Raw genomic sequence first — 12,758 nt, 5'->3', positions numbered from 1 at the left:
CAGATTTTCACTTTGCATCAACATAGTACTTTCTTTAACAGTTAAGTAAAAATCTCTGGATTCTCTCCTTTCTTAGTGGCCAGTGCAATAGATAAAGAACTGTATTTGTTAAAAGAAAATATTAGAACCTAAGGCAAAGAAAAAACCTAGTTCATAGAATAGTTTGGATTGGAAGGGACCTTTAAAGGTCCTCTTGTCCAAACCCCCTGCAGTAAGCAAGGACATCTTCAAATAGATGAGGTTGTTCAGAGCCCCATCCAATCTGAACTTGGGATGTTTCTGGGGATGGGGCATCTGCAACATCTCTGGCCAAGCTATCCCAGTGTTTTACTGCCCTCGTCATAAAAAATTCAATTCTTCTATGTAGCCTGAATCTTTTACCTTAAACCCATTACCTCTTGTCCTGTCACTACAGGCCTTACTAAACGTGTCCCCATATTTCTCATAAGCCCCTTTTGAGTACAGAGAGGCTGTTCCAAGACCTCCCTGAAGCCTTCTCTTCTCTGGACTGAGCACCCCCTCCTCTCTCAGCCTGACTTCATAGGAGAGGTGCTCCAGCCCTTTGACCTGTGGCCCTCTTCTGGACCCATTCCAGCAGGTGCTGAGGACTCCAGAGACAGACCCAGTACTGGAGTCTGCCCAGAGTGGAAATGGAGGGGCAGAGTCACCTCCCTTGACCTGCTGGTCACGTTTCTTTTGACACAGCCCATGATACAGTTTGCTTTCTGGGTTGCAAGAGCACATTGCCAGCTCATGTCCAGTTTGTTGTCCACCAAAAGCTCCAAGTTCTCTTCAGGGCTGCTCTAAGTCCATTCTCTGCCCAGCCTGTTTGTGCTTGGGATTGCCCCACGTGCAGGACCTTGCACCTGGCCTTGTTGAGCTTCATTGCATGTGACACCTGCCAGGCCTGTCCAGGTCCCTGTGCCCGGGGTCCCTCCCTCCAGCGTGTTGAGCACACCACTCAGTGCTGTCCTCTGCAAACTTGCTGAGGGTGCACTCAGTCCCACTCTCCATGCCATGGACATACATGTGTGTGAGGATTCTTTTGCAGAATTTTTCTGTAATACAAATTACTATAATTTTGCACAAGTAGCAGAGTGAATTTTTTTCAGGCGTTCTGTGTTTTTATTCAGATATTTATTATTGTCTAAATAATGCATGTTCTCTCTCTCTTTTTTTTTCTCACTTTCTTAAATGTCTTAAATTATTTCATATTCCAATTTAAAATAAAAAGAAATCTGATTCATTGTCTTTTTCAGGGTCACATGGAGGGGGAAGTTTGGGGTCTAGCTACTCATCCTCATTTACCTATTTGTGCCACTGTAAGTGATGACAAAACCTTAAGAATATGGGATTTATCTCCTAGCCATTGTATGTTAGCTGTTCGCAAATTGAAAAAGGGTAAGATGCTTAGTATGAAAAAATATTTACTGATGCAATTGACATTGACAAGCATTATGAATTTTTTGAAAGCAGGACTTGAAAGCAGAATAAATTCCTTTCTTTGCTTAAATTATTTAATTAATGCTATGTTCATGAGTTATGTAGCCCTTAAGCTAATGAATCTGTACAAAAAATTCTGTGTAGTACTGTTCTGAAGATTATTTGCAGTTGTAAGTTTTTTAAGTCAGTGAATTAAAGTTGAATAAAAGTTGAGTCAATTACACGAATGCTATGTTGCTTATAATATTGCAAGACTTTTTTGAGACTTTGAATCTAGAAATTTTTGGAAGAAAGCTTAGAAGAAATTTTGACATTTTCTTCTCTGTGAATGTTTGAAGGATCTTGAATGTCAAGAAAAGAGAAGTCAAAATTTTTACTTGTTTAGGATATAATTAAATTCTATTTTGACAGATGTAAAATCTGTTTTAAGTGACATCATATAAGGTGATTTGTTTAGGATTAGATGGCCCTGACAAGCTTTTAATGCTGTGTATGCTTTGCTAGATAAAGGAATACCATAGGCTTTATCTGTTTGGCATTCAGCAATGCAATTTGCTTCAAACATAATGGGAAGCTTAATTGAAGATGATTTAGATTGACAAAGTAAATGTAGAAGAGTTAAAAGCTCACACAAGCAGGGATGAAACAAGAAAGTGTTTTGTTGCTGAACTCTTTTCAAGATTTAAAGCTGATATTTCTTAATATTTTTAAGAGTACTTTTGGCAAAAAAAGATCTCTGATGACTATTTGCTGATGAGACACATTTTGAGATGCTTTGGCAATCTTAAAAAGTTCCTGTATACTATACAGAAAAAGATGGATACTTCTACAGACCGAGTAATGGAATTGAAATAATGTTTGTTAATGATAAAAGGCAAGATCCAGTGAATGTAAGAAAAATGTCTATGTAGGTCAGGAGTCACTTAAAGTGCAGAAGCTCAGGATGTTGTTGAATGCAGGGTGACAATTACATGTGATAGTGAGCTTTTTTTCCCAAGATATATTGCAGTATTCATGTAAATTACAAGACAAAAATCAGGATATTTTTGGTGTGCAGTTCTCATCTGTGTTCAGCTAAATGCAATTAAAATAAAGTGGAGAATGGAGAAAGGAGCTATGGGATAATGAATGCAAAGCCTTGTGCTGAAGCCATCTAAGTAAAGGATTGCTGTCTACAAGTTAATAAGAGGAACAAATAGTAGGGGAAAATATTTGTGTTAACAGAAAGTTCTGGGATGAAAATAAATCTATGTCAGTTGACCATATATAAATTTAAATTGGAAATTAAACTGTGTTTTAAACAACATTTGGCATGTTTATTGGAAGGATTGTATGACTTAGTTGTTGGTGCTAGCAAATGACTGAATTCTGTGAATCCAGTCTTTTCCAGCTGTGTTCTCTATATCAGAGCAAATGGTAACAAACAGGCAGCACCAGATAGAGAGGAGATCAATTTAAAAATATACAGACAATAGTGAATAAGCTGTATTACTAATGTGGAACAAGTTGTCAATTAATATGCAAATTCTGAGATTCTGAGCCTGTGTACCTGTTTGTGTGCTATTGCATGTTGGAAATTATTTTGGCAGCAGCTGGAGAACTTCCTTGGAAGTTTTACAGTATACGAATAGCTTTCCTTTACTAATGGAAAAATGGATCTGAAAGAAGGATAATGCACTGTAAATGTATCTGAATGCAATTTCTTTATTTCTCATAGGAGGCAGATGTTGCTGCTTTTCTCCTGATGGAAAAGCATTAGCTGTTGGTCTCAATGATGGAAGTTTTTTGATAGTTAATGCAGATACCCTGGAGGATTTGGTCTCTTTCCAGCACAGGAAAGATGTTATTTCAGAAATCAGATTTTCTCCTGGTAAGTGATTTTTTTTTTAGATGAAAATTTTAATATTACTGTTGTTCAAGTAAGGATTATGACATTTAAGAGATAAAAGTAGCAAAGATTTGTAGCACTTTTAGATGTAAAAAATAGGTCAGTAAAAATTATACTAACATTTTGAAAGGCCATGGTGTGAAGTCCTGTGTTGCCTTTTTAAGGATGAGATTATTGGAATAGGTTTGCTTATAGTAACCTCCTGAATACAGCAGTCAGTTTTAAATCATAACTATCCAGCAGCTCCCTAGGGTTCCACTTTATGAGCTGCATAAGTTTGACACATCACTGAAGGTACTGTTAGCTAATAAGAATATTGAAACTGATGTGTCAGTAACTTCTGGCAACTTTTTTTCTTATTTTCCCCCCCTTAGCACCCCCAATGAGGCTAGGGATTTTCCAACATTATAGCTCATATTTTAGGAATTCAAAATGCATAGCCTACTTCAGTTAAAATACTCATCTGTTGGAGAAATTTGATGGAAATTACTGAAACCAATTCTCATACAACCTAACTTTCTGGTTCCCTAAGCCATACCATTCTCTGAATGCCTTAAATGCTTAAAATCTCAGCAAATGGTTTTTATTGTTTGAAAATTTAGTGATATTATAGCTGTATGTTTCATGCTGATTATGTGATATGAAAATCAGTTTGTCAGGGAATATATATAACTTAGCAAGCTGATGTCAAAGAATTTGAAGCTGCATATAGCTAAATTGCAGAATTTACTTGTGTTTAATACGCAGAGCACTAAAATTTTTTGAAAATGTTTTGTGTTTGTACTGATGTGTTTCAGGGGCTGGAAAGTACTTAGCTGTGGCATCCTGTGACAACTTTGTAGATATTTACAATGTAATGAGCAGTAAAAGGGTAGGAATCTGCAAGGGAGCCTCCAGCTATATCACGCACATGGACTGGGACATAAGGGGTAAGCAGCACTCATTGTAAACATGGACTGGAAGATTGATTAAATTACAGATTAATAAAGTACATGTATAGTGTGGATTTGTGGTATCACTGGCAGATTTGATTCTTCAGTTTATGAATATGCTCTCATTGCATCAGAATAAATATTAAACCCATGATTTTTACTGCCACATACATATTTAGAAGCTGTACAATTGGAGGTGGTTTGTCTCTATAGATTGGTTTGTTTGGATTTTTAAAAATTCTTTTCTGTTTATAATTTGATTTCACATGGCCAGTTAGTGACAGAATGAGGGGGAAGGGCCTTAAGCTGGAGTAGGGTATGTTTAGATTAGATATTAGGAAGAAATTCTTTAGTATAAGTGTGGTGAGGCACTGGAATTGGCTGCTCAGAGAGGTTGTGGATGCCCCATCGCTGAAGGTGGTCAAGGCCAGGCTGGATGGGGCTCTGAGCAACCTGGTCTGGTCACAGGGGTTGGAACTAGATGGTCTCTAAGGTGCCTTCCAACCCCAAACATTCTATGATTCTGTGTTTCTACTGCTTTAATAATACACTGTACAATGTGGTTGTATCTGTAACTCAGGAATATGTATCCTTGTTGTCACACATAGCAGAAAGCCTGGATTTCTGTGTTCCAGTGTATTATTGTGTGATTACTTAAAATACTAAATTTAGTCCTTTTTCATTAAAAAGCAAGGCTGTGCAATTGTGCAATCTATTTGTTCATGTTCTTATTCCTCTACATAATCACTTTTGAAACAGTCTGATTTATTTTGAAAGAGCGTAGTAAGTTAACTTCCTTTGAGAATTTTGAAAAGGAATAGGACAGAAACATTGGTGAGGATTTCCCTCAGAAATGAAGTATAAAGGTATAAAGAAGTCTCCTGCTTGAGATCAGCCAGTGGCCAGGCAGCATATGTGCTTCTGCACCCCAAAAGCACATTCATCAGTAGCCAGTTATCACAAACAAGCTTTGAATTACACACAGTACATGTTGTCTACTATCTGATGGGGCAGCCATAAGAAGGAGAGAAAAGTACAGTTAGTACAGTTTTCAGAGAAAGGAGAAAGGGTTGTGAATTTAAGGGGTCAAAGGACTTAGATCTCTTTAGAAGACCATACTTCCAGATCCATTATTTATGTATGCAGTTTTTTTCTAATAGAAACAAATAATTGATGCAATGCTGATAGCAATAAAAAATTCAAACTAACCTTCCTTTTTTCCTTCTTTAAAATAGAATTTTTAATGTTAACATACAATGTGTATGCCATATGTTTTATAGGAAAACTTTTGCAAGTCAACACTGGTGCTAAAGAGCAGTTGTTTTTTGAAGCCCCTCGGGGGAAAAAACAGACTATTCCAAGTTTGGAGGTGAGGAGCTGTAGTGCCTTCTTAACTTGTTTGCAAATTAGAATTATGATATAGCCATCTATACTACATAAGAGGGAATGCTGTATAAAACCGCAATTTTAAACTTTTTACATAATAAAATACGTAGGGGATTTCACTTTTTTCTCTTCTATTAGGAAACAGACACTTGTATGATTTAGTCATTAAAATCTCACTAGACTTCGATGTGTCTTTTCTGGTACCTAAACAACTTTGAAAACCTATTGCAGATTACTTAACCTTAACCTTGCTGTGGAAGACCTCATGTTTGTCTTTATATAACAATGTAATACAGTTTACATAATACATATGGGCAAGAGTAGTATATTATAGCTATAATGTTGTTCTGTTCTCTCAGATATAGAGCATTGTCATAGGGCAGAGAGCAAAAATGGATCATTTCCAAGTGATATTTTCCATGGTATTGAAAGGCAGTGTTGGAAAATATAATTTGTTTTCTTTTGCCTGAAAGGACAGCTAAGGTAAAAAATTTCATTAGGTTTTGGAATTGAAAGTTCATAGGGGTAAAATTATAGGTCTCAAATGAAATTCTGAATGGTAAAAAACCCCCAGCTGATTAATGTATTAAAATACTGTTTTTTAGATGTGATGTATCTTTCAGTGCAAGGACTTTCTTTCCAAATTGGATATGGCAGAAAAGTGCCTGAGAAGTATGCTCTGTCTCAAATGGGTTGTTTTTGTAGGTAGAAAAGATTGGCTGGGCATCATGGACAAGTGTTTTGGGCTCTTGCTGTGAAGGGATCTGGCCAATAATTGGTGAAGTCACAGATGTAACTGCTTCATGCCTCACTAGTGATAATAAAGTATTAGCCACAGGAGATGATTTTGGATTTGTGAAACTCTTTCGGTACCCTGCTAAAGTAAGTAATTTTCACCTGTTTATGGAAAATATTTATTAAAAAATCTGCCTTTTCAAAACTGTGAAAATTCATCACTCAGAAAAAAATAATGCATTTGTATTTTTCTCATTTTGGTCAAAGGAAGCGTTCAGTATTACATTGCAGTTTGCAGGACATTAAACTTGCAGTGAGTAAGAATGATCATTCCAGGACAGACTGTAGAGCCATCTCGTGCAGTGTCCTGCTGCTAACCGTGGCAAATGAATAGGAAAAACTTTGAGGATGAGAATGCTTTGGAAGACAATGAACATGTTTTTCTCACCTGGGTTTTATTCATGATTTTAAGGACCTTAATTCTGTACAATATTAGTACTTTTTTTTCTAAGATGAAAACCTTTAAAATCACGCATCATAGAAAAGCCATTCCAGAAGCACATTGTATTTTTACTGCTCTTCAAGTACCTCTACTTTTCCTCTATATTTGGTGGTAAATTTGTCTTCAATTTTGAAATGTTGCCATGCTAAGGATGGTAACAGTTCACAAGTAGTGATTCAAAATATTCTATGTGTATTTTATTCCAACTCAGATTATTGTCTCTCTTAAGAAAAGTAATCCAGTTTTTAATGCTGAAATCTGTTTATAAACTAACTCCTTCATGCTTGATATGAAATTAAGGTTAACATTTCATGGTTCTATAGGAGTGGCACTTGCAAATCATGTGTTACAATCGTATGAAATACAAAACAGCTGAAGCATGAGCTGTAAAGAATTTCAGGTGATGTCATTGTGCACTGGGGACTCGTTTCAGTTTTGTCTAGCGGGCTGGGTAAATCTGATCTTTGCCTTCCTTCTCCCTTTCTTAGGGAAAGTTTGGCAAGTTTAAGAGGTATGTTGCTCACAGTACCCATGTGACAAACGTCCGCTGGACGTACGATGACAGTTTGCTGGTCACTGTTGGAGGGGCAGACACCTCCCTAATGCTGTGGACGTACGAGATGGAAGGACATCGGGACAGCAGGCAGTGCGACAGTGAGGAGTCTGATCTGGATTCTGAGGAGGATGGAGGTCAGCAATAGTTCATACAACTAGCTGGAGCTGGGTCATGCTATCTCAAGGAGACTTTATTAACATAAAACTGCAAATTTAGAAATAATTTATGGATTGTTTCTGTCTTAAGTAGCAAATACTCTTCAAAAATGTTACATAAAATTTGGTTTTGGGGAAAGGATTGATAAACTGCTGTGAAGAAAATGATAATGAAATGTTTGAGTTACTGCTTTGAGTCAGTGTACATAAAGAGACTCCTGATATCTTCTAAATGAAAAATATTATGCATCACTTATACATAGCTACCCAAAATTATATTTAAAATAGAATCGTCACAGTTTAAATTTGGTCACTAATTCTAAAGAAATTATATTGAAATCTGTATAATGTGAGATCATCATTATCTTGATGTTACAGCATCTGCTTCCATAACATGGAAGCATAGGAGACTGAAGTAGACTGATGTTTGTATATCTGTTTCAAGGTGACAGTATCAGTCAGTATAATGTGTTAATTATATTTTGTAACATTAGCTTCTGCTGGTTTTTCCATACTTATGTTTTCTTTTTCATGTTATAATTCCAAGGGTTTAGGAGCCTCCAGGCTTCTTCTCTCTTCTCCCAAGTGCAGTTTTTCCTTCTTACCAGTTCCTCGGTGTTCAAGCATTTTTGAACTATCACTGCTACTCCTTAAGTAATTCTGTGTAATAAATTAGCTTCAGCTGTCACTAAAATGTGTGAAATGACCAAAGAAATACATTAAACATTAAACATTCATTGGCAAATAATTTTTAATTACCATCTTTCTTCTTAAAAGTACTGAAGAATACATCCACAAAGTAACTTAATTGCCTATAGGAGGACTTGTCAGCTTGTCAAAAATTGCAGTCTTTAGAGTTTCTGTTCAGCCTCTACTCGAGACGTGTTAGAACATCTTATCCCTATAATCTTCCCTATAATCTTAAGCTATGTGTTCAAAAGTTCTCTAGAAGAGAGCGAGGTCTGTGAAGATTTACAGCAAAAGACATTGACATCTTTATCCACAAAAGTTTCTCTTGGTCAGGTCCTATTCATTTCAGTTAGAGTTCAGAACTATTCACCATCACATTGTTTGCATTAGTAGTCTTTATCTCTGAAAAACAAAGCAATGGAGAGTAAGTAACAACCCTGTCACAACTTAGCTTTTCCAACATGCTTATTTTACTATAGAAAACATCATTTTGATGTGCCTTACTGTCTCTGAGCATTGTGTAGGAACCTTGTGCAGACCTATAGATTCCATGGCAATGGATGGATCCTGGAACTGAGAACAACCAGGCACTGAATCTTACAGATCTTAACTGCAGGTGACAGGTAGAGAGGTTCTTTGTTAGTCATTGTGGTTAAATCCAACCAAGCAGAAATGGGGTAGCTTTTAAAGTCCCTTGACTCTTCAATAACTTTTTTCTGCAAAGATATTGTAGGGAACTCTTTTTCTTTGAATGTCTTTTATTAACAATGTTCATGATTCCCAACTACTTTCTTTCTGTTGTGTATTTATGTTACTAATAATCCATGCTAGAATTGTTTTTGTAATCTAGTACTTTGTTGAAATCTAAGCAAATTAAGATTGAATTGTTCTTGTACCTTATTTTGGTTTGATACTCTTCCCTCTGGTTTTGTTAGGTTATGACAGTGATGTGACGAGGGAAAATGAAATTAATTACACCATCAAAGCCTTATCAACAAACATTAGACCAATGTTTGGAATTAAGCCTCATCTGCAACAGAAGGAGCCAACCTTAGATGAAAGGTAATTACAAAAATTACAATTCTAGCCAGGAAAACAACCTGAAAAGATAATAGTAGAACAAAACTAAAAAAACCAAATAAGAAGTAGACCAAATAATAGTAGAACAAAATGATATTAGAATATATAATTCTTAACTTAAAAAGATATGTATAAAAAGAATCTCAATACTTCTTTGAAGAAAAAAAGAAAGGTTACCTAAAAGACTAGGCTGTATCTATTTTCAGAGGGCACAAAAGACTATGAACTATGTATGCATATTTTTATGTTTGGGGATTTCCTTGAGATGATTGAGCTTTTTGCTGGTGTTTAATAACATTTATTTTGAAACTTAAATTCTGACTGGTAGTTAGTGATGGCATTATAGGCATGAGCCTGTACAATTGTTTTAGTGAAAGAAAGCTCTCTGATTTTGGTTCTGCCAACAAACTGCTTTGATGGATTCAGCTCTAATTGCTCCTTACATTGCTTCAGTCTCCACATAACTTCTACCTTTCTTTGAAAAATTCTGTCCACGGTTGTTCTGCTTTGTTAATGAATCTTGGAAAATGAAGTTTGTGAGAGTTTCAGATCATCTTTTGTTTTGAAGTTCTGTTGCTGTAGGAGAGAGTGGGATCCCTGTGTATAAAGCTGTGGTTCCCTGTCTTGCATTTATGAGAAATGGTCTTTCTCTTTTTTAATTAGATATATTTGATGTGGAAATCAAAAAGAGATAATGTGCATGGTATGAAAGTGTTGATTAAAGATTTTTTTTCTTTTTAATGGAATTGTAAACCTCTTGTGTTTCTTTCAATAATGGCTTCTGGAAGCTGAGTGAATTGTGTTTTTCAGTTTTAGATAAATGACTAAGAGAATTAATTCTGTAGTAAGGTAATTAAATTGAGATTAAGAATGTAAATAAGATGATGAAAGAATTCCATTACCTGCATTGTTGAAAAGTTTGGGGCCTTAAAACTTCAAAGAATTTTTTTGTGAAGAATAAAACCAGACTATTGTTACTGTATGTATTTTAACTTCTGTTCTGATGTTAATATTATGTAAGATTGATAAATGTTTTAGAAATACTTTAGTCTACTATCGTAGTTACTAATTTTTATTTTATTTTTATTACTTTTTTTTTTTTTGCTTCCTATGAAGGCAAGGGGTAGTAAGGTAAGTTCATGTACATGAAGTCCAGGATTAAATGCATTTTTGATAAGTTAAGCTGCTTGGGAGAGTAGTTACAATTTGTAACAGAAGTCAGAGGGTAAACAGAGGGGTTTACCTCTTTACTGTTAAATAGTAGCTTGTTAATGGGTAGAAAAGGGATCAGGGACAAGTAAGTGCAGTTCTCACTCTGAGCTGAGTGAATGCTAGAGTATTTGGGAGGAGGTGATCAAACCTGCTTTCCTCAGTAGTCTGCAGTGGCTAAGGAGCAGCCTGACTTCACTGGGTCAGGGAGCTCGCCCAAGTGCTCGTGGGTGTCTGACACAGCCTCTCAGTGTTGTTGCGGAGCTGCAGCGTGGAACAGAGGGCAGTGAGCACAGTGCACAGCTGCCTGACGTGGCTCTAGCAGCAGCATCGTGCTGGAGCTAACAAAGCTCATGGGTGAAGGGAGCACTTCTGCCTTGGCTGCAGCATTTTGCCAGTGCACCTCTACTGCTGCAGGATCTGAGCTGCTGGGTCCACCTCGTGTTCATATGGGGATCTCTAGTGTAGCTGCCTGCATTAGGTTATGAACTTCTGCACCTGCTCTGTTTAGAATATATGCATATACAAAAACAAATTAGCTGTTAAATTTGCAGCTCAGCAAATCCTTAGGCTGTTAGGCCACCCTTCAGACCTGTAGACTGAGCTGCCTCCGTGACTGGAACTCGAAATTTCATTCAGATTCAATTGGTCTAAGGTTTGCTTGCAGTGTTAAACACCAGCTCTGTTAATGATATAATATTCTCTAGCAGTGAAATTACCATGCTATATCACTGAAATTGGAATACTTATTTTAACTTCTGTTGGAAACACAAAATGGCACTGCTGTGAGGCAGCACTTAGGTCTGTAATTTGAATCATTTATCATTTCTGAATAATAATGTTTATAGATAATATTTTTATGTGAAAAGATGTGTACTGTAGGTCTAATTTGGTTGTGTAATCACATTATGGATACTCAGCAGCACAAAATGCATTTGAAAACTGCTTCTATCCTTTACTAAGAGTTCTTTCCTAGTATATTTTTGTGCTAGGTAAATTACTCAGAAAAAAAGTCCATCATGGTTGATTTTAAAAACACTTCTGACTCAGCTGCTCCCTGAACTGCACAGCACTGAAGGTTGGCAGATGCCTCTGGAGAATAATGCCCCATTCTTATTCTGTTCTTACACTCCCTGAAGCTGGCTATTTGTGGCTGTGAAAGTGGCAGTGCTGTGATTAATGTACCTTACAGACAAATGGTACCAAGAGATCACAAAGTTAAACAGCCAGGAATTTCACCTAAAATTCATCATCAAAAGTTTTAAAGATTTGCAAGCAGATAAAACCATTACTTACTCCATGTGTTGAGATGTCTTGCATGAAAAGATCCCAGCAGCTTATCTTTTGAAAATTCTTTTGGTGTTCTGCATACACTCCCAGATATAATTCACAGCCAGGTGTTGTGACAAAACTACCTCCAATTTTATTTATTTAGTTAGTTAGTTATTCTTTTCTTGACAATTTTTTTGTTTGTTTAGGGACATATAGACAGATGCAAAAATAGGTAACCTATTTTAGATCCTTATGTATTCAAAATGGGAAGCAACTTCAGTATTTACAAACTAATCCTTTACAGATGTGAAGAATTTTTTTTGTATTCAGTACAGACAATAAATAAATCTAAATTTTGCAAGGGATTGAGAGAGGAGGGAAACTATTGAAATGAAATATTTTTAATCCAAAGCTCACAACTATCACCTTGTAATTGCCACTGAAGTAGAAACTCTGAGGTTTTGTACAGACATCTTCAATATGTTTTGGATAAATGAACAAAATGCAATTAAATTTTTCTGTTTGCTAGTCTAATGAATTGTGATATGAATGTAAATAATACAAATTCCAGAGCTCATTTTGAAAAAATCATCTTTATCTTCTCCTTTCATTTTGTCAAATTGTGTGATTTGGGAGAAGGGAGAAGCCAGGAGCCAAAATGAAAAACTATAGCAAGGGACTTTGCACTAGCAGATTCTTCTCTCTGTTTACCATATATGCAGAATAAGTTACTTTACAGGAAATTTTAAATTTAACATTAACTTTAAACCCCCCCCAGTTTTCTAAAACAGGGCTTTTTGAAGCTAGCCTTTTTGCCCACTGGAATGTACATCAGTGCAGGGCAGTAACCTTGGGACTGAAAACCCTGAAATTTCAGACTTCGTTCTTTCCAATCATAAATTTAGTTATT

General features: G+C 36.2%; 1 protein-coding gene across 1 annotated transcript in view; it reads left to right on the top strand.

Moving 5' to 3' along the window:
- EML5 (EMAP like 5) overlaps window positions 1–12,758 on the top strand; it is a 96,320-nt gene that overhangs the window by 56,656 nt on the left and 26,906 nt on the right. The window contains exons 21-27 of the mRNA XM_063399135.1: window positions 1,260–1,401; window positions 3,161–3,313; window positions 4,129–4,260; window positions 5,544–5,632; window positions 6,355–6,531; window positions 7,375–7,576; window positions 9,223–9,349. Coding sequence (XP_063255205.1) covers window positions 1,260–1,401; window positions 3,161–3,313; window positions 4,129–4,260; window positions 5,544–5,632; window positions 6,355–6,531; window positions 7,375–7,576; window positions 9,223–9,349 — 1,022 coding nt within the window. The remainder of the gene's footprint in view (window positions 1–1,259; window positions 1,402–3,160; window positions 3,314–4,128; window positions 4,261–5,543; window positions 5,633–6,354; window positions 6,532–7,374; window positions 7,577–9,222; window positions 9,350–12,758) is intronic.

The sequence above is a fragment of the Prinia subflava genome, chromosome 5, assembly GCF_021018805.1.
Source record: "Prinia subflava isolate CZ2003 ecotype Zambia chromosome 5, Cam_Psub_1.2, whole genome shotgun sequence".
NCBI classification, from domain to species: domain Eukaryota; kingdom Metazoa; phylum Chordata; class Aves; order Passeriformes; family Cisticolidae; genus Prinia; species Prinia subflava.
The sequence above is the reverse complement of the archived record's forward strand: the minus strand, read 5'-3'. Positions and strand labels throughout refer to the sequence as shown.